The 22,810-nt window shown below is 39.3% G+C and overlaps 1 protein-coding gene across 1 annotated transcript in view; it reads right to left on the minus strand.

Annotated features, from left to right (window-relative positions):
* The window catches only part of dapk1 (death-associated protein kinase 1), an 85,975-nt gene that overhangs the window by 54,047 nt on the left and 9,118 nt on the right, over positions 1-22,810 (minus strand). Inside the window, exon 3 of the mRNA XM_031305897.2 lies at positions 2,625-2,846. Within this exon, the coding sequence (XP_031161757.1) occupies positions 2,625-2,846 (222 nt within the window). The remainder of the gene's footprint in view (positions 1-2,624; positions 2,847-22,810) is intronic.

Consider the following 22,810-nt stretch of genomic DNA (forward strand, 5'->3'; position numbering starts at 1 on the left):
TGGATGCCAGCCAGAAGAGAGGGAGAGCTAATGGGCCAGTTTTATACAGGCTTCAGGGTACAGGCAGATCAGGTGAGACACATCACTGATGAGCCTACAAAGAACAATATTTGAGTCAGCCCCAAACTCCATCAGTTGGGGGGTGGTCAGCAATGGCTGTTGTGAGCACCATTGACCAACCAGCTGCTTCTACAATCTCATATAAGAGGTTAAAACAGCTTGTATTCAGAACTAATCTGAAATGAAAAAAATGACACAAGGTCATAAATAATCAAATAACTTTCACAATATAATAGAAAGTGTTCCATTACTCATGAAATAAAATGTTGTCTTGTTCCTGTTAACCTTTATTCTAGGAGAAGTGGCTCAGCATACTTGCTCTTTACAGCAGCTATGGTTATAATGACTTGCTTTAAAAAGGGACCTCACCTCACTTGGACTTTTCTCAGCAACATTTTCCCAGACATTTGATGTCTACTTCTTCATCGTCTGGGTTAATTCTGCCCAGACAAAGACAAACTGATTTGATTAACTCAAAAGAAAAGATGATTGATGGATCCTTTCTGATGAGTTGAATGATACAGTTTCAGCAGCAGAATTATCAGACACTAAAAACTGTCTGCTCTTAGGCAACTAGGGCTGGGTATCGTTCAAAAATGTTCGATACCGGTACTGATACCAATACAGTGACCTTGATACCAGTGCCTAAACGATTATTTTTCGATACCAATGTTATGAAACAAAAAGAAATGACAATATTACACATTACGGCACAAATCTTTTCTTTTTCCGCTCCTAATACGTGCACCCTGTTTCTGTGCGTAATGAGTTTTTCCTGCCTGTCTCTGCGACGTGTAACATTAGACAGCCAATCAGTAGCATTATTAGATCTTGTTAGAAGCATGCTGCATGCTTATTGGCTCACTGTCACTGATGAGATTTACTCCTTAGGTATTAAAATTGGGTATTGAATGATGAGGCATTTTTCGATACTTGATACTTTAGAGGCAATTCGGTCGGTGCCTTAAAAGTATTGAATTCGGTACCCAGCACTGAAGGCAACTGTGTTAAACTGGATTCATTTACATACATCACTGTAGCTTTAAAATTCATAATAAGCTATTTTGTTTTCTGTGGTATTCCTGATAATGTACATCCCCCCCCCCCCCCCACACCACTCCGCAAAAAAAAAGTATTCATCTTTTCTTATTGTCAATGATCTGATAACGTTGATTACATTAAGGTGCAAGCATGCATTATTGCAAAGTGCTATGTGGTTGGACTGATACACGTTGATAAAATTAAGGTGCAAGCATGCATTATTGCAACGTGCTATGTGGTTGGACTGATACACGTTGATAAAATTAAGGTGCAAGCATGCATTATTGCAACGTGCTATGTGGTTGGACTGGTACATTTGGGTGATGACACACTGGACAATTTGCAGAAGCCGGCCAAATCATGTGAGCTTGGGTTTTAGTTGTAAGGTGGACCAAACTATGGAGGGATCATGTTTTTACTGTTTGAAACTGAAATCTAATAGCCCATAAAGTTGTGCATTAGCTGCAGTGAGGGTTCGTTCGTTTTGTGTTTTGGGAATGAGGAAACAATTCTACAAATGTTTGAGAGGAAGACAACCCCAAGTTCATAAACAAGCCTGCATTGATAAATTCACTGTTGGTCTATATAGTACGATGCTTTACAACCACTAATCAAGAACCTGATTATTTTGACTCTAAATTCCAATTCTGTGTTGTCTAAAACTTCATTAAAACAGCATAATAATAATAATAATCACACATGCTGTACTGTAGTACTGTAGGCCCTGTAGAGCCCTGGACTGATTTTGTGGTTGTTATTTCTTCCTTGCAATTTAATCATATGCAATCGCTAGTCAGGAATGTTGTCTGGCAACTGCAGCCCTCAACATTACACTCATTACTGCTGGCTGTAAGGTGACCTACTAACTTAGGTGTGCTCTATTCTGCGTTCATGTTTATTTGTTCTGAGTAAGTGGGTCAGCTGAATAATTGTAGTGTAAACTTGAATGCTCTTGCAGTGTTCAGCGTTCCACCTGAACTGGCAAAACCAGTCTAACTGGTGCTTAGTGATCTTTGTGCCACACGACCCCCCTACAGGTTACAGCTACAGACACAGTTAACAATCAATCTACCTTGCATACTGGTTACTATGAGGACTTGTAATTATTATTTTGAAATTTCATACTTTCAAGACCATAATGTTTTAATTTAATGCTTGGTTATCCTCTACTGATTTATGTGTCTCACTGTATGGGCAGATAATATCATTGATCCTTAATAACCATCCTTAATGCCATCATTCTGCTTTTTACTAAATGTTATTAAGGATCAGATAATATAATTGATCCTTAATAACATTTAGTAAAAAGCAGAACGATGGCAACATGTCTTGTTTTGTCAAAATGTAGTCAGTGTTTTCCAATGCCTTTTATGCAAGTCATGGATTTTTTTCCCCGATGACGTTTTAGGAATCTTGTACTACCATTTTGTAAAGGGTTAATCTTATAACTTAAGAAATCAAAATGTGTCCAGTTGTGATGTGTATAGAACTACTGTATAAAAGAAGAAGATAATGCAACTCACAGCTCCAGGATCAGGATGACCTCAGCCTTGTTTTCAAAGACCTCCTGCAGCGTGATGATGTTGGGGTGCTGGATCTCCTTCAGGATGTTCACCTCGCGCTCGATGTCATCCCTCGTCACCCCTCGTCGACTCGACTTGCTGCGCCGCTTCTTGATGGATTTCGCGGCGTAGTCCACACCCGTACCCCTGTGCCGACATCTTCGGACCACAGCAAACTGCCCACTAGTGAGGGAAGGAGAAGAAAAGATTGTCCAAAGGGGCCTATAAGCAACTCTTAAGCTCACTAATTAACAACGTTATATATCGTTTTGTTTGATCCATACCAAAGAGGACCCTTTTGATGGAGCCAGGCTAGCTGTTTCCCCATTTCCAGTCTTTATGCTAAGCTAAGCTAACTGGCTGCTGGCTACAGAATACAGTACGTAACTTATGGATATGAGTAGGGCTGCAACTAACGATTTTTTTCATAGTCGATTAATCTGTTGATTATTTTCTCGATTAATCGATTAGTTGTTTGATCTATAAAAATGTCAAAACATGGTGAAGTGTTTCTTAGTGTTTCCCAAAGCCTAAGATGACGTCCTCAAATGTCTTGTTTTGTCCAAAACTCAAAGATATTCAGTTTACTGTCACAAAGGAGAGAAGAAACTAGAAGATATTCACATTTAACGAGCTGGAATCAGAGAAATCTTATTTTTTTTAATAAAAAAAATGACTCAAACGATTAATCGATTATCAAAATAGTTGGCGATTAATTTAATAGTTGACAACTAATCGATTCATCGATTCATCGTTGCACCTCTAGATATGAGAGTGGTATCAACTTTCTCATCTAATTCACGGCAAGAAAAGCAAACACCGTGGTAAATTCACTTTTTTGTCCAACAGCTAAATGGCTAGTGAATTTTCAAATTACCACGCAATAGATCACCATTGTTTTTTTGGCTGGTGAGTGAAGCAAATTTACCAGCCACTTGCATATTTTACCAGCATTTGTCTGGTGGATGGTGCAAATTTTGTACCCTCAAAGCAAATAAGTGTTTTTCAAAATGTCTACCTAAAACATAACACTTTAAAGCTACAAATTTAGCATAAACAAATAGCATCTCAACAAGACTGTGAGGAAATCCTGACTTACCATTATCTCATTTCTATAAACTATCCCAAAGATACCAGAATTTGATGACAAATAACAAGAGGACAGTAGACAACACAGACAGATAAATAAAAATAAACAGATGTGGAACAGAAATAGATAGGAGTGAACTAATCAATCAGCTGAAAGGACACTGTGTTTCATTTGTTCCCACAGGGTTCATCATAGTTCACTAATACATTAAAAAAGCAGCCACCCTGCTTTAGGCCGTATCTGCATCAGTTTCAATGTGGTAAATACAGACATGGGAACCAAAAGGAGTGGGCGAGATAATAAGGCAATAAAACTGTTGATCAGGAACAGCTTCAATTAATAACCGGCTGATGCATCATGCCTGATGTCCCCTGGAAATAGCAACGAAAGCTGAATAAATAAGTATGTGTTCCGATCCAAAACAGGGCGACATCAGGTCAAACTGTGGAGGTGTTTCAGGGACTTGCTCCATTTTTAAAACCTAATTCTTCGGTTATATAAAATGATAATCCACCTGGATTTTTTTCCTCTTTTGATCCGCAAATCTGCCTTTAATTTACAGAAAGAAAAGTGAGCCAAGTGAGAAAAAGAGAGACTTTGAGCATACGGTAGACAAAAAAATAAATCACCTGCCCTCACCCTCAGAAGCCCCTCATAATCAGTTTGACAACAGCGTGTAAATTATATCCAGGCAGCACAGCTCTCACCGTCAGCAACACATTGATAAGAATCACAACATCAACACAGCTGACATCCAACATCCAAGCAGTAATCCTACACCCCACACACTCAACTATTTATAAGAAAACAAACAACAACAACCTTTATTGCTTATATAAAATGCATTATTCACTACAATTGAGTCCTGCATCTAATCACAAATATAATTTTAAACTATTTAGCAGGCTTCCTGAAGAACGTTTGTGGAATATGTTTGATTTCTATGATCCAAACTTTATGTGTAAATTATTTGCCAATCAACCTCTAGAAATGACCATATCCATTACTTTTCCAGACATTCAAAAAACAGGAACTATTGGTTGAATCTAAATGTTTCTAGCTGAAAAAAATAAAGTTGATTAATGGATTAGTAGATTGATACAAAAATCATCTGCAACAGTTCGGATGGTTTAAATTCATTTCTTTTAAACCACAAACACCCAGAATTGACTGATTTTGACATTTTCAAATATGAATATTGTTTTCTTACTCTTCTGTGATAATAAACTGAATATTTGGGGTTTTAGACTGTTGGTTGAACAAAACAAGTAATTATGAAGCTGTTGACTTGGGCTTTTGGATATTGAGAGAGGCATTTTTCACTGTTTTCTGACATTTATTTAGACTCAACATGAAGCAGCAATATGGCAAAATGTTAATGATAATAAAATAAAATCATAATGAGAAAGGAGAATCATTTTAAGTTCCTGTTCTACACTCTCACCTCTCACCTGTGTTGTTTCCCTACAGCTCAGTGTTAAGAAGCTGCAGCAGACAGCTGAAGAGCACATATAAGCACTTTTACGGTCGAGGCAAACCAAATGTGGTGAGCCTGCGTGACAGTTTAGCACGACAGATAACTCTATGTATGAACAACGCAGAAGCTGTTGTTCATACATAGAGTTAGCAACATGATGGTAGAGCTGTCCACCATCATGTTGCCATGCAGCTTTGTTATTGAACACTGCTATCTGACTCGATAACGCTGACTTCACTGTCCCTCAACCAAAACACTGCCAGAAAAACCACTTGGGGAAGCAAGGACATTTGACTGAGGGCTGTTGACGCCTCCGCCGATTGTGCCTCCTCACGGCCCTGGCAATCATGAAGCACTTCATGTACCAAACACCCACGGAGGGAGGAAGAGAACAGGGGAGTAGGGGGTGAGAAAAAGAAGGGTGAGAGAAAACGAGTGTGTGCCATATTCTCCATATTCTTAGTCTCATATTTTAGATTTCCACAGGCAGAATTACAGCTTTATCGCAAAAGCTTCCTCTGCCTTGGCAAAATAAAAGGCCACAATAAAGAGAGATCCCTGTGCTGTCATTTGACTCCCACAGTCCTGCCAAGACTAGAGTGCACAGTTGTCAGGAAGCAGTTTAGTAATTTAGCTATATGTTCAACTTCCCACTCTAATCCTCTCTCTACAATGTGTCTCACAATATTTGATGAGTAAATGCAGGATCCAGACTTAAGCACTGCCAGCTGCAGAGGAAAAAAGAAATAAGGCAACAGCAAACTCCCTCTGGCAGTATCAGTAACAAAAACGTCACCTTGCTTTGACCCGTGACTGTAATGTGTCCCTTGGGTTGATCAATAGTGTCTGAGGCCATGTCCACATTCATGTGGATAAATCTGAAACTGACGTTTAGATTTGAATTAAAACTTCTGCAACCGCACAAACCCTTTTAGGTGAATGCGAAAGTTTGCTGCTCACGCTAGGTCTGCAACAATTAGACGATTAATCGCGTATGTCATTTTTCAAGCAAACATGCAAAACATTTAATAATTTTAAACAACTTCTTAAATGTATTATGTCTAATGTGATCGTGAACTGAATATCTTTAGTTTGGATGGTTGGTCGGACAAAAGAAAAAAAAAAAAATTTAAATTGTGATGGGCATTTTTCACTATTTCCATACATTTTACAGACCAAAGGATTAATAGAGAAAATAATCTGCAGATGAATAGATAATCAAAACAATCCTAAATTGCAGCCCTAGAACAGCTAAAACATGGTTGAATCTCTTCTTCCTGCTTTTGATTCTGTCAGTGAGTTACTCCACTGAGTCGAAGTGCCCTGAAAGTGGCACAGCAGAATGCATTAGCACATCCCTGTAAAATAGTTGGTGCTGAAAGGTTAGTTATGCAGTGACTACTTGTGGGTCGTGCACTGTTGATTGTAGTTTGTTTTGTTTGCAGCAAAATGGATATTAAGAGGGAAGTTATATTGGTGGTGCTTCTCATTCAGCAGTGCAGGGTTAATTGGCAACTATTTTGATAATCAAGCTAAGTAATTTTTTAAAGCGCCCATATTATGCTCATTTTCAGGTTCATAACTGTATTTTGAGGTTGTACCAGAATAGGTTTACATGGTTTCATTTTCAAAAAACACCTAAATGAGGGTACACTTCCAACTTTGCGTGGAATACCTGAAGAATAGGGACATGTAAGTAGTTCTTTTGTAGATTAGGGTGAACTTGTGTGTGTTGTAGCAGTGTTTTGCCATTGAGAACGAGGGGGCTAACCACTAGCATGCTAGCGCTGCTAGCGGTTAACCCGGCGTTTCGGCTAGTGACATAGAAAACCCTGCAGATTTTGACCAGCTCACCCGGAGACTGAAGGCAGAACACATTCAGAAACCGTATCTCACTCAAAACAGCACGGATGCTTTTTTTCCCCAAGTTTGTATGCGTGTGGAAGCACCAGAGACACAAAATAACACCCCAAATCCCAGAAAAAGTGATTTTTTTTTATAATATGGGCACTTTAAGCAGAAAAACATTCCCCTGTAACAGCTTTTAAAATGTGAAGATTTGCTGCTTTTCTTTGTCATATATGATAGTAAATTAAATATCTTTGTGGTGTGGACTGTTGGTCAGACTAAACAAGCAATTTTAACATGTGTTCTGGGAAATTCACTATTTTTTTTGACATTTTATAGAGAACATAGAGAAAATAATCCTATTATAATCCCCCACATTACACTAACATATTTTGAAGGGAAGTAATCTGATTCTGATGGGTGGAAATTTGTGCTCACAAACTGAATTACCGACTGGTTAAAGGGAATGATGTCTCAGAAGGGACTTGTCCCGCGACTGAGCCAGAGACAAGAAGCAGACAATGTGAAGAGGAAGAGAAAGCTAAGGATGAGGGCTTTCTCATGTTAATGACACTTCCACCCCCATTCAGTCTGGCTTCACTCTATTGTGGCTTTCTGTCAGTCAGGTCTCCTTCGTGTAGACAGAAGGGACAGAAACATCAGGATTTTATCTGTTTCTTCCAGAAAAATTGACAGAAGAGAGTAGATGGCTGTTGTTCACACTGTGACTCCACAATGTGTATTCAAATGACTGAACACCGTTACATACACGCCTGGCCGGATGAAGCTACAATAAGCCAATAAGATGCAATCATACCTTAAAGGATAATCGCTTTAGCTACAAATGTGCACCTGCAAAGGCTAAGTTTAGACAGCCAAGGTGATGACAATACTTTTCGTTAATAATTACAGTATATGTTTGGCCTACAAATTCCTGTCTTCTTATTCTTATATTATATATATGAAGGTCAACAGTTAAACGTGCTAACCACTGAAACTGGAAAAGTAGGAAAGCCAAAAATCTGTTGGGAATCTAATGAACCCAAAATGCCAACAGTGACCAGAGCCCCAACAAAAACAAGGAGCTTGCTCAGAACATCTTTAACTTTCAGCAGTGGAAACTTTCCACTGCTGAAAGTTCGTGCCAGAAAAGTGTAATCTGTGAAGCCGTGGGACTTGGGTGTGAAAATACAGTTGAGGATAGGAAAGGAAAACACAAGCGATTTCCTGTTCTTGATTATACGCCGTCTGTGCAGTTCTGAAGACATCTATGACACTCTAGATGTTCTTTTTCCACATTTACTTGGAATTACATTTACTTCAGTGCAGCACTCTTACATCCTTATAATGGTTTCATTCACACCATGGATCTACTTCAGTAACACAAAAACCTATACAGTATGTAACACGATACGCTGGCAAAGGATCTTGAAAAACAGCAAAAAGCAATCATGTGTGAGATATGTGTTGGACTATTCAGCACACTGAAAAGTCCTGTGCACATAAAATTCAATAATTGCAGACACTTGAAAATATTCTGTGTGGTATTTTGTAAGGGCTCTTGTGCTTCTTGACAATTAAATAGGCAAGTGAAGCCTTGTGCATACAAATTCAAGCCAATTTACCCGATGCACACCACCCCCAAATTCACTCATACAATACACTGAAAAGTTTAATGTTCAATACAACCATATCTCGCTATCAGTTAAGAGTTTTGTGAATTGCCAAGGTAGTGTCATGCTTGTTTGATACACCTTATTTTCAATCCCTGAATTCAGTGGACATAAATGGTTTCTAAAATGATCTTAACTTCATACTACTGCAGGGATAACTTTGAATAGCAACTTCAAACCACTGCTACCAGAGGGACAAAAAACAATACTACACTTAGAATGACTTCATTGCATGGGCTATCATGTTAAAGCACCTGTTAGGTGTCAGTTTGAGCATGCTCTACAAAAGACAGCAGCGAAGCATAACAGGGACTCTAAAGGAGGAGGAAAAAGATGTACAATACATTAAAGGTACTACAATTACTTCATCTTGTCGTCAGTTTTCCAAGGCTGGAGGGGGACATTTTGATAGTGTGACTGATAATAGAATGTGTGATGAGGTTTTGCCAATATGTAACGGCACTAATGTACTGATGTTTTAATGCACTTTATTGTCTTGACTGAGCTACGCAGCAAGAATACTAGGGAAACTCAAACCAACTAATGATGTAGTAAGACAGCTTGAAAACTGCAAATTACTACGTTCACAATTGCAGATAATTTGTTGGCAAATGCAATCACCATAGTAGTGGACTGGCATTAGTCCATGTATGTGATAGCTGAGAGGAAACTTGAAAAATAGATACTGGTTCAACCTTTTAAGAAGAAACAATCTGCCCCATATCATGCAAACAAAATTAAAAAGATGGGAAAGTTTCCAGTCACACATTTAAGTTCAGGCACTGTGCTAACAGGTAACAACAACCTAGCTAAAAAGTGCATTAGGAAAACAAATACATGTCTAGCATGATGGCATGTACCCTGTGGGAATCAAACTCCACACTTCCGTTATTTTCAAAGCTCTCTGTAAGCACATAAAGAGAGCGGAAAGTGAGCCCACCCTTTGTTAACAACACCAGCTGCACACACATACAAACAAGGGGAAAATGGCAGAGGTTCAACTGAGCTCTCTTCCCTTGGTGAGGTAGTGGAGGAAACCAAAACCCCCCTTGAAAATCAAACACCCTTTCCCCAGTAGGGTTTTTCCTTTTTTGAGAGCTGAGACTTAGCTCTTAAAAATCTAGCTAGGAGCTAAGTTAACAGGTGTTAATGTGCTGGGCTCCCCTCCCCGTACGATAAAACCCTTATGTTTACCTACTATCAGAGGCTAGCTGGGAAATCCCTCTCATCCTCCAGGGATGTTGAGAGAGAGCACTGACTTGCGTAAATGCAAAGATGGGGCAGAAATAATGAGCAGGCAGAGAGGAAAAAGCCTCCCTGGGAATCACTGACAAACAGTGGCTGGGAGGCTGTTTTTCAAGGGTAGCTCTCCCCCTCAACCCTGTGCAGCGCAAAACCCCAGATAGTCTGCAGGATCAAATTGCTACGTTCCCTTTGTTGTGCTTAAAGCGCAGACAAGGCTTCCTACTTTTGGCCTACTTGTTTCTCTAAAGCAATTGGAGGGAGGGGATAATAGGAAAGGAGGTGGTTGGGAAAGAAGGGGAGAAGTTTGTTTGTGTCTGTCAGAGCCTTGCATTACCTAACACTGCTGCCTGGAGAGTGTTTTTCTGTGGAAAGATACAGTGGCGGTTAGGCTAACAGATGTATTGCTTCATGCTTCTCTTAACCCTTGATATTGCAGTTCTGTATGACAGTACAGAATGTGGAGTTCAGTACTCCACATTCATCAACTGATAACTCAGTTTTACTATATATAGTACTACCTGTTGAATGTACACACATGGAAGCACAGATTCATTATACAAAGTACAAAGTAACTGACATCGCTTCTTAAAACAGACCTGCTTTCAGTCAATTTGCATGCCATACAGCCATACAGAAGCCAGGCTAAGAGCATCAGTTCAGCCGGTGCAAACACAGCAAATTAGATTTTATATCTGCTAAAGTGTTGCTTCAAAGCTCCAGCTGTAGACAGGCCTTTATTATACAGCACTGGTGCTGGAAACACCTTTGAAGACTTCTTCACATTGCAGATATTGAAGTTATTACGAGTCACTTTGGACAGTAGCAGCTGCTAAAGAAATGTTATGTAATGAAACAATAAGTGGAATAATTGATTAGTCAATCGACAGACAATTGGCAACAATTCTGATCGTTTGAGTCATCTTTCGGGCACAAATGCCAAATATTTGCTACTTTTCTTTTTCTTATGTCATAGTAAACAATCCTTATCATTATCTTTTGGGTTTTGAACTGCTGGTCAAACAAAGCAAGACATTTGTAGATCTTGCTTGAAAGTGTGATAGACTTTTCCACCGTTTTCTGACATTCTATAGACCAAACGATTAATTGAGAAAATAACTGCCAGATTAATTAATAATAAAAATTGTAAGTCGCAGCCCTAATTTAATGTAAGCATATACCTACAGCAGCACAATTCAGCAATATATTTGGTCGTGCAACAAGTTTTCCTGACTTTTAATATGTGGAGGAAACATAAAATATGACATACTTAAATGTTTCCCTAAGTATGCCAAATGCCACTACCAGTTGCTGGTTGGGATAAAATGCATTTGCCCTAGCTCAGGATTACAGACAGTAGCTTTGATGTGGTACAATGAGGTGTGTGAGCAGGGTGCACTTTCCTAAAAAGCAACAAATAAGACAGAGTTGTGATAGTACAGAGTCTTGTGTCCACTCAGTTAGAAGACCACTGGACACTACGCACCGCCTCGCCTGAATGACTGGCTGATGTTAGTAAGAGGTTGCGGCTCTGACTGAGAGACTCTGGCCTTGTCAAGACGAGGCAGCGCTGGAATGAACAATGTTCAGCTGTAATGAACAGCAGCAAGGTCTTGTAACCAAAAATCAGGGAAGTGGGAAAGGGTAGGGCGAGGAATACATTAGATGCTAACAACACGCCACAAAGTGTGGCCAGTGTGCATGCTGCAGTGGATAAAACAGTCTAGACCAAACAAGCAGCTGTAGATGTTTTCTACATTAGTACCTCTTAATCTTTACTGTGTAAACCCCCATGGGAAATACAGACACACCCAGAAGCAGAAGCAGAAGCAGCTCTTTTACAGTATGTAATAACTGCCAAAGTATAATTTCAAGATAAGAGATCACAAGATAGTATCGGATCATCTCTACTTGGCAGTTTACTTGCCAACCAAGGATGCAATGGATGGCGACAAAAACAGGGCTAGACAATCAAAATGGAACGCCAAGATCTATAGCAAAAATAATGTATTGTGCAGTACTGTTATAAACAGTTAATCACAGATTTAAAAAGTATCTGAGTTTCTCATGCACATAATATCAAGCTTATACAAGCAATACAAACAATAAGACAGCATCTTGTCTTGTTTCATGAGCTTCTTCCCTGTAAAACAGCTTGATAGGAACTTTTGCCCTTTAGGTCATGAACTAAATGCACTAATTGATGATCAGCAACTTTACAGTGGCTAATCACTTCCTGAAACACTCAAGTATTGAGGAAGCATTTGCGGGCTACACCAGGTAACACTGATTGTAACACCGCAAGTACATACTAGCTAAGCTTTCTGGTAACTGTTTGGTCGGAGTCACTCAACAACACTCTGTGGCGCAACTCCCCAACCTTAGTCTAGACATAATGACTTACAAATGAATTAATTCTGCAGCCCAGAAACACAAAATATTGATGCCACTTAAATCAAAATATAATTCATGCCAAGACAAAAGGTCTAGTGATATACAATTTTTTGTTGATGAAAATCAGAACTATGTGCATCCCCATTTTTTTTGCTTTACAAGTAGACACGGGGTTGTGTTGCGAAGGCAGCTTCCTCAGTGAGAATGAGGTGATAACAAGCGCAGTCTGAAGCTCAGGTCGTGAATGCACGGTGTCTGGCACAGCTTGGGCTGACAGCAGCTGAAGATGACACACGTACAGCTACTTTTCACACACACACACACACACACACACACACACACACACGAATATCTGTATATTTTCCCTGCTAGAGAGTTGATTTCAGCACATGCTCCAGCTGGCTTTAGGATATCCTTGATATCTTTATGCATCTGCATTTCTGGCCCTAAAATGCAAGAAATAAACCTGGTATTTTACCAGTAGAAACATTTGTCTTCGAGCCAGACAGAGCCTGACCAATTATTCTCTAAGACCAAGCTTGTGCTTGTCTGGACAGCATTAGATGTAAATCATTTACTGCAGAATATCTAATATGCGAATAATTTCTATGGTGGCTGAGCTGGAAAAGGAAGGTATTATACTCACCCTTCTAATCTTTGCCCTCAATTCTGCCATAATCCATCTATACATTACAGCTTCTTAAATACAGCTTACATTTGTGGGAGTATAATGTATGTATATCATGGCATTTTAGGTCCACCACCCCCACACACATCCCAAAAACATATTCCTCACAATGTATAAGGATAAAATAAAAGCCCTGCTTGCAGCAGACCATCCGCACAGTCCAACATGTTGAAGACTGCGTGTTTCTGTGTATAAAACACATACGTCCTTTTTCTTGCAGCATCTTAAAGACAACATCTGAGCTTTAGCTTCCCCCTACAGTTATACTAGCTGCCAAACCAGAACAATTACATCAATGATTTCTCAAAGCAATTAGTAACCCTTCGAGCAACTGCGTCGCCATGCAGCTGTCATTTCATTGATTAGAGCTGACTCATTGCTGGCTCTAAAGATGGACATTTAGTGTAACAACATACAATGTAATTGGGTGTCGACAGGGAATCCTGCCCAAAAGTTCATAATTTTGCATCTACTCTTTATCACATTAAAATAAACAACTAAATGTTGTTCCGATCGTTGTCAAATATCAGGTCTAGAACTACTTCACTAAAACAGGTTTTAAATTTAAGAGACTGATTTAAATCTAACATCACAGAACCAAGAGCATATGCTAACAATTAGCCTAGACAAAATGTCAAGGAGGTCAATGAAACTAGACAGCTGGGAAAAGAATAAGCAACATAAACATTTAAAATAGAAATCCCGTCACGTTTTGAATACAAATGTGGCACAACAAAAATCAAAAACATTTTAATTTGGATTTTAGCTACTAAATTGTGTTTCATCGATTTTAATTTACTGAATGTCCTTGTCCTCGGAGCAACATACTTTACTTTTGTTTTAGAGGGCAACACAGGCAGCTTAAAAACTCAAATGTGACTCACTTGGTCTGTAACAGCTTGGGCTGCAACTAATGATAATTTTTATTAGTGATTAATCTGTCCATTTTCTGTGAAATCAAGTCTACAAAATGTGACAAAATTGTGAAAAATGCCTATCACAAGTTCTTGGAGACCAACGTAGCATCTTTAAATTGTTTATTATCTCCGACCAACAGTACAAAAACAAAGATTTTCAATTTACAATGATATTAAACAGAAAAAGGCAGCAGATTCTCACATTATTTAAGATGGAAGCAGAACAAGTTTAGCATTTTGCCGAATAAATTACTGAAATTATTAACAAAATACTTGGCGATTAGGGATGGACGATATGGTCCTAAAATTGTATCACGATATTTCAGGGTTTATCTGCGATAATGATATTCTTGATGATGTGAAAAAATACTGAACAATATTTTATTATTACTTTCAAGAACATACAAGTGCAACAAAATAAGTGTTATAATTTTATGTCAGCATAAACTTTAAACAGTTTGCCTTCAAATATTCAGTAAAAACAAAAAAAAAACAACAGTAACTCAGAGTGAGATTCAGATTTGCATTAAAATATAAATAGTACAATATAGTGTGCATATAAACAGTTGCCACATTAACAGGCAATTACATCATTATCATCAATCTTGCTATTATCACAATATGAATTACTTCATATCATATAATATTAAAAATGAAACTGGTTTATTCTAACGATCTGATATGGCACACCCGTATTGGCGATGCTTTTTTCTGATCGACTAATTGTTTTTAGCCTACCAAATAACTACTTGATAACATGCACATACGCTTAGAAAAAAGTATGTCTTCCTCACATATGACGTAGTTATCAGGTCAACATTTTCAAGTTCCTGATATTTGATTTAGCTTTGAAGGATAAGAAACATTGTCCTTGTCTTATAGTGGCCAGTACTACAGTGCGTATCACTCCCTTCCACTACTGTGAGCCAGCTATTGATTGGCTCTGTGTGCACTACTACTGTGAAATTGGAGATGGTGCTGAAAAGCTGAAAAGTGTGAAGTACAATAGCAGGCAGGCTAGCAGAGCTCCAGGAAGACACACACCACACACACACAAAGCTTCTCTGTCAAATCTGATACTGATGCACATGGACTGATTGAGGATGACAAACAAGTGGAGAAAAAAAATGAGGGGCGAATTCACAAAAGGATTTTGCGGCTACTAAACCTGCACAAATAAGTATTAAATTCTCAAAGCACCCGCAAAGGGTGAAATGCTCCCCTAACTGCGCTGCTAAGCAAATAGCATCTCAGTGCTCCTGTGCCATTTGCATGTAGGTAATACATACATTTGGCGCAAAATTGGCCCCTTTCTATGCAAATGAGCCCCATTGCAGAAACAGTCCAATTCACAAAGATCAGTGCTAATAGCCACACTAGGTTACAGTGAAATTATTAGCGTCTTCAGAGAGTTTGTGGTAACTGAAGTGCATTTATAAGGGGTGTCCTCTGCTTCAAATCGTTCCAGCTATTTTTAGTCTTAAAGTGTGTTTTCAAGAACACCAACAGCGCTGACACACAAATAGTAATAAAATAGTTTAAGATAGAATACTGACAAAATCACGAAACAATTATTTTATTAGCGTCTCCTCAATTGTCTTTAACTAATGCTCATTTTTTTGCATCCCAGTGTGATAATCTCAGTGAAAACCTGATCTACACCGCTGCCTCACATCTGCCTATTAAACCTGCTCTCTGGTCTCACATGCTTTCTGGAGATGGTGTACTCAAAAGGATTTGATGTCATTAAATACCGGTCTACGTTTCAGGTTGGATAATGCAGCCATCTGATAAAAGTGAGGTGTTGTAATCTGGCACAAGTCTCTATCTCTGTCAGCTTTGTGACAAAGCAGCTTTTATGCAGCCCAATGATTCGCTGATTTGATCAGTCATCACCATGTCAGCCTGCTAGGGAGCAGGCAAGTGTGGCATGCTTTTCATAGGTCTCAAAAAGACAGCCCACAGTAGTTACAATTGTATTGTTATTGTATTACTCCACAATTTATGTTCAAACCCAAAGTCCCTGGTGAGTGGAATAAACAGGGAGTTACAGTGTAATAACAGCACTATGTAACCTCTCTTTCAACTGCCTGCACTGCTTTTATTCCACTTCTTTCCGCCTAAAGGGCTTGAATGTGCCCACTCACACTAGGTTTGCAGTACTCCAATAACAGCCGTTCTCAGCAGAGCAATATGTGTTCAGAAGAAAATTAGCAACCTCACTACTGCTTACTGGGAAAAAATGTTTTTTAGGTGAATGACAGAAACTGTAAATGTTCTGATGAAACAAAGTTATTTTTTACACACCCTAACAAACACAAATGTGAATATGTATACTACAACTTTAACAAATGGGGCCAAACAAGTAAAAACCGTTCATTCACGTAAACTGAAATGTATACTGTAACAGTACTCCCCCCTTTAATTAGCACTTAGAGACTGAGGCCAGCCAGTCCATTAGTTGTTCATTAGTTTGTTGACTTTTCACTTTGCAGGGAATGGCCTTGACTTATTAAGTGATCCCATACTTATAGAAGCAAAACAGTGAAACTCATCTGTCCAAATGTAATGGAAAATATATCAGCTGCCAGGTTTTATAGATTTGGTGATGTGCTTGAGGTGTAAACAGGACAGCCAAGTGTTTTGGTGACAATCCAAAAGAAAAGAGGCAGTCTGATAAACCTTGGATGTGCTGTGATGCATTCAGAGATTAATATTTCACGGGGATAAAAATCATCTTTGCTGCCAAATTGCTTGGCACTTAGGAGAGCAAACTCTAGAGACAAAGTGAGAGAGGTAAAATGTGACACATTCAGGGAGGTTATTTACTGCTGCTTTTTACTAACTTCCCATGGAAATCTTTGCAAAGGCTTTTTAACTTTGATATCTGGTCCCTTACTTGTTTTAAATTGAATTCCTAAACAACTCAACCCACCTAAATTTAACAACCACAAGACCATGTTTTCCAATAATATACACCTGTGAGAATTTGAGTCATGCTTATTTTCCTTCCACATCTTCACATGAAAGATGCCCGGTCACTACAATAACAGTTCTGCTAATCTCTCTAATTAATTAAATCGTCTTTGGCTCATGGGGGATGAATAAAGCCCCAGGGCACTGAACACCATTCTTTGTCAGTGCCAAAATTCACCACATAATTTTACCCGTCCGAAACTGGAGATGATACAGCTTGGCGCACTTCCTTTACATTTGATACATCTTGGGTACATGTGCTAAAGGAAATGGTAAGTGTAGATGACAGAGCAGATAAAAACCAGAACAGAAACTACATACTGCTGACAAATTATAAATGAGTAATCTGTAATACCTCCCATTCCGTGCTCTACAAAGCAGCCTGCTGAGTGCAACTTTTTAATACTTTCAACTTATGAAAACATGGAGTTAAGACTACAATTAATCGATTAGTTGATTGACAGAACATTAATCTGGAACTATATGTTTAGTCTGTGTCTGTGTAATTGAATATATTTGGGTTTTCTACTCTTAGTCAGACAAAACAAGCACTTTGTAGTAGTCACTGTGGGCTTAAGGAAATAGTATTTCACTATTTTCTGACATGATCTCAATCTTCGCATTAGCGAAGCTGGAACCAGAGAATGATTACTTGAAAATGGCCAAAACGTTTAACCCTCCTGTTGTCCTCAGGTCAAATTTGACCCATTTTCAAAAAGTTTCTATATCAGAAATTTGGGTTTCTTTTAACCAAATTTTCAACAACTAAAAAAAGTAACGGGGATGGTTCGCTACAACGCTCTTCACAAGTAAAATAAATGATCAGTTCACTTCTTTCATTGAATTTGGGTGTTTTATTCAATTTAATAGCATTTGGAGGAGAAAAAAAAATGGAAAAAGTGTCAAGATTCAATAAACGTGGGAAGAAAAAACACAAAAACGTAAAAAAAAAAAAAAAAACACAGAAAAAAAAAAATCAACAGATGGGTGACCGGATAGCTCAGTTGGTAGAGCGGGCGCCCATATATAGAGGTTTACTCCTCGACGCAGTGGGCCAGGGTTCGACTCCGACCTGCGGCCCTTTGCTGCATGTCATTCCCCCTCTCTCTCCCCTTTGTCCCATGTCTTCAGCTGTTCTGTCAAAATAACGGCTGAAAATGGCCAAAAAAATAATCTTTAAAAACAAATTCGACAAAGACATCGGGAAAAGTGACAAAAACCTCGGGGTTAAAGTGACAAAAGTTTTGAAAAAGACGACCAAAACAAAACAAAAAGTTGCATGGTTGACAGGAAGACAACACAAGGGTTAATCAATTATCAGAATAGTTGTTAATAATTTTTCTGTCAATGGATTGATGGCTTAAAAGCTACAGTAAACCACTGATAAATACTAAATAGTTTATTTAGCCATTTCAGCCTTTAGTATACTAAAACTTTGTTGAGTTGTGTCTGATGGAGTTTATATGGTAAATATTTAATACATTATCTATATAAGTTCAACATATGAATCATGATTTTGATATTGATCATTGGTAATAACAAGTTGCAATCTTCCCAAACTTCAAAAACACCTGTCTAACTCCTGAAACAAATTCACTGAGAATACAACAAGGTAACAGTGGTCCACACACAAAATAATGCATAAGAGAAATTTCCTTCGGGATAATAAAAATCTATCTTATCTTGTGTACTTTTATGCATATTTCACATCAGTTTGGTCAGTTTCTATAGCCAGTTGAGTCACACCAGGTTCAGACAATAATATCATATAATATCAAACTAACCAATGACTGAAAAGCCAAAAGGACATTGCCTTTGCAGCAGGATAGCAACCATAGGCTCTCAGGTTCTCTGCTGTCCGATATGACTCAGTGTGAAAACTCCCTGGTGAGGCCAAGCTTTTCATTAGCATGGAGCGAAGTGTGGGAGGGCGGCTCATAGTGCTCCCTGCCCACTCAGCTGTAGTGTGGGCCACAAACTGCACCGCCAGAAAAACATTATGCAACCACCATGCCATTGTGTACAGCGGAAGGGTAACCACGGCAACAGGATTCAGAGACTGAGCAGAGGAACCAGCGCTGGTTGGAGGAAGGAAGAGTGCGGTAGACAATCCTGGGTGGGCTTGAACAGCACGTGTGAGTGTTTGTGTACAGATATGGATTTTGTCAGGATGCCCTGACGGAGCTTTGTCAGACCCCATCTCCTTTTCAAGTTAGTCAATAGTCCTAATGCCATGGCAACAGACACTACTAGTTTGTGGTTGGCATGGCAAAACTATGTTTGAGCTACACTGGAAGACCTCAGCTCCTGTTTACCAACCATACTGTATATTTCCACAATATTAAAAATGAGAACCATTGACAGGGAATGCACAAGCAGCCCACAAACATCCAATTGCATCACTGAAACAAAGTAATCATGAAAAGCACAAAACAACTGTTTTATCAATCGTTAATCGATTCAAAAGGTGTTGACACGTTATCTGCAACTTTTTATTTAATCGATTAAGTCATTTCTTTACGCAAAATCGTTAATACATTATTGGTTCCAGATTCTCTAATGTGAATATTTGCTGGATTTTAGAGATCTCTCTGCAGGTGTATAGACTTTTTTTCTACTCCCTGCTGTTGAGCAGACACAAGTGAACTCAGGCGGGAGGAGTCACACTTGCAGCTTCAAAAACTATAAGCAACAGCACTGACAGACGGATTACTGACAGACAGCTAAATGAGAGGCAGGCAGTGTTTGCTCTTGTCTAGTAGCCACAGTGAAAAGCTATTCAACATGTCACAGGAATGTCATTCACCTCCCCTAGCTCCAAGGTTTTAAGGCAGTGCCAACAATGGATACATTGTGCTTAGAGGTAAAGAGATGGGAAAGGTTTCTTTTACCATCTTCAGAGTTGATGAGGAGCTACAGCCACAGTGGTTACCAAACATTTTCACTCCTGAACAGATTTCTCGAGCCCAAAACAGCATTATTATGGCATACTTCATTAAAGTTACACAGGTGTGGATGAAAAACACATTCTTCATTGTAGATGGATGCAAAGATAATCATCCTGGTATCCTCAAATGATCTGAAATGTCAACCTCATGGTGGCGCTAGAGGGAAAGTCAGGTTATCACTAAAGTCAGTAGGATTTATCTGCTGGGTACCATACATGTTTGTACAAAAATTCATGGCAAATCCACCCAATAGTTGTTAGTTAGATATTTTTCATGGTGAACAAACGGACTGACATTGCCGCTAGTGTGACTAAATATCTAAAACAGGCAAAAGTCTCTAATCAAAATATAAGTAAACAAGATTATAAATTTGATCAGACAATTACACTTTCGATACTTGACAGTTATCAATGCTCAGCATTACCGAGCATTTCTCAGATAGCCCTCAGAACAGGGAGAAGCTTTGGTGTACCTGTCTTTTCTAGCTACTAATGTGCTCAGTTAGCTTAACCGAAGAACTAAGAAAGACAGAGACACATACAGAAACCAGACTGATATCAGGCTGTGCATACAAATTGAGAGAAATGCAAGACCGTTGGACTGACAACCAAGGAGATGGGGGCAGAAGGTGAGGAGGGGGGCTGCTGGTGCTTCAGTTGGGCCATCTATCGTCTACTGTTTTATTTTGTGCTTGCTCTTTAAAAACAGGGCCCCTATACATCTGGTGAAACTGACATTCAGCAAGTTTCAAGGTTGTTAACTCTGTCATGACTCAGGGAAAGTCAGCAAGGCACACAGACTGGTTTTGTAGGTTTAGCAAAGACTTTCTGAGTTGATGTGACCCTGTTATTTTGAGACGATCCATAAAATGACAAGTCAGAAGACAGAAGTTGACATTCAAAAATGAAATGAGGACTGCCCTTTATGATTTGTGGTAATGACTGCGACAACAGGGTAGAATTCCCTCACCTCCAGAGTCCACAGACCTTGTTGACGATGAGTTTTGAAAGCACTTGCCATTCATTTTGATTATCTCAAAGCAGAAGCACATCACGGAAAACACAAAAGGTTGTTCTGGAAGGAAAGGAGCTTCAAGGAAACCAAACACAACAGACTGTGTGAGTATGAATATTACCAAGGCAACTCAGAACAACAACAATTATCCACCTAGAAACAAGCAACAGAAAAAAGTTTGGCATGAAATTGTGTGAGGTCTAAGAGGACCAGAAAATGTGGTTCATACATTTTTCCAATATCCCTAGATTTAACTGTGTGTTTAACTATGTCTGTTTTATATGAGGCATGATATAATTCAATGTTATCAATAATCAAGCTGCACTACCGAAACCAACTGCCTGATGAGTACAGACTATACTATACAGACTGTGAGAGAAAAAGTAGAAAAGTGGGAAAGCTAAAACTCTTAAGCAGCCGATAAAACTCTTAGCAGTCATTTTGGTGCATTGTGCACTTCCTCAGTTAATTCCAGGCCAACTGACATAGCCTACCTGTAGCTTTGGACTCCGAATATGCTCCACGCAAGAATGCCAATGCTTTGAGCTACACAAGACTGATTTCACGCATCGCTTTGTCTTAACGCAGCGCAAGCTGTACTCTGTGCATTGCGGCTAGGGGCGCTACATGAAACAACAAAAGAAAGCTGACCCCTCCTCTTTGGGTTCACTTCTGTTCATAACAACCATGGCCTGACCAGCTGAACGTGTCCGTAATCACAGGCATATTTAGGTCACCTCCTGACCTCTTCATTCCGACAGTAATTAAATTGAAAATGTATACACTGTGATTAGCTTTACTTTGCCTCCTTAAGGACTGGGGTTTGTTACCTCCACTGGACTGATGCTCAGTGCAGATCCTGTTGTTTACATGAGCTAAAGCCAAGACACTCTGCTGTAGTTTCTTGAAACAACTAGACAGAAACCAAAATCAGACATTCAGTCTGCACTGCTTCAGCCAGGCAAGCTTGAGCCAGACTGAGGATTTAGTTAATATATCGATGCTTACACCAGTCATATGTTAAGCCTTCAGAGAATTTTTCAACAATGATCTTTAATCCCTCTGGGGCTGATGATATTCTGCTCAAATTGCTTCGAATTATCTCGGGTGAAAATAAACCCTCACAAAAAACATTTAATCCATCAGTGTAGAGGCAACATTCGTTTTGTTGTGTTAAGATAAAGACACATTCAAAAAAAACAGTGAGTGCAGAAAGCTACTATCAAAGTGTGTCCAAATGCATGCACTTTAAAGTTTCATGTGTGGAAAATGTGTAGGCTTCTTCCTTGTTCCTACCGTTGTTAATCTAAACATGAACTGCCATCAATCAATAAATCAATAATTAATAAAGCAATCAACCAATCAAATGAAATCATACGAGGTAAAATTCCAGTGACATGTTATCCCATCAGCCTCTTCAACTTGTGCATGAGTCATCATAAAGCAGAATGTGGTCGTCAGATTGGCACACAGAAAAAGAGTCCGCCGGTTGAATGGAAACGGCACTTCAGGATTGAGCCAAGTTTCGGCAAAAGGACACCACAGCTTCCGACGTCCCGCTGGAAGATGATGCAGGCACGGAGGCCTTGCAGCTTACCGTCCGACGCCTGCACTATAGCCTTCATCATGAATCTTGCAGAGCTGATGGAGAGGCCAGGGGCGTAGCACAAAATTCTGGGCCCTGTAGAAAGGCATTTTCTATGGGCCCTTCCCCGCATCCACAGATATTCATTCTAGCATCTTTTTGGGCCCTCCTCACATGAGGGCCCTGGGTACTCAGTCCCCTTTTTCCCCTGGGAGAGGCGACTGGAGGGCTACGCCTCAAGGATTCTCTGATGTACAGACAAACACACATACAGTACAACATCCTACAGACACAG

The sequence above is a fragment of the Sander lucioperca genome, chromosome 2 (assembly GCF_008315115.2).
Source record: "Sander lucioperca isolate FBNREF2018 chromosome 2, SLUC_FBN_1.2, whole genome shotgun sequence".
In the NCBI taxonomy this organism is placed as follows: Eukaryota; Metazoa; Chordata; class Actinopteri; order Perciformes; family Percidae; genus Sander; species Sander lucioperca.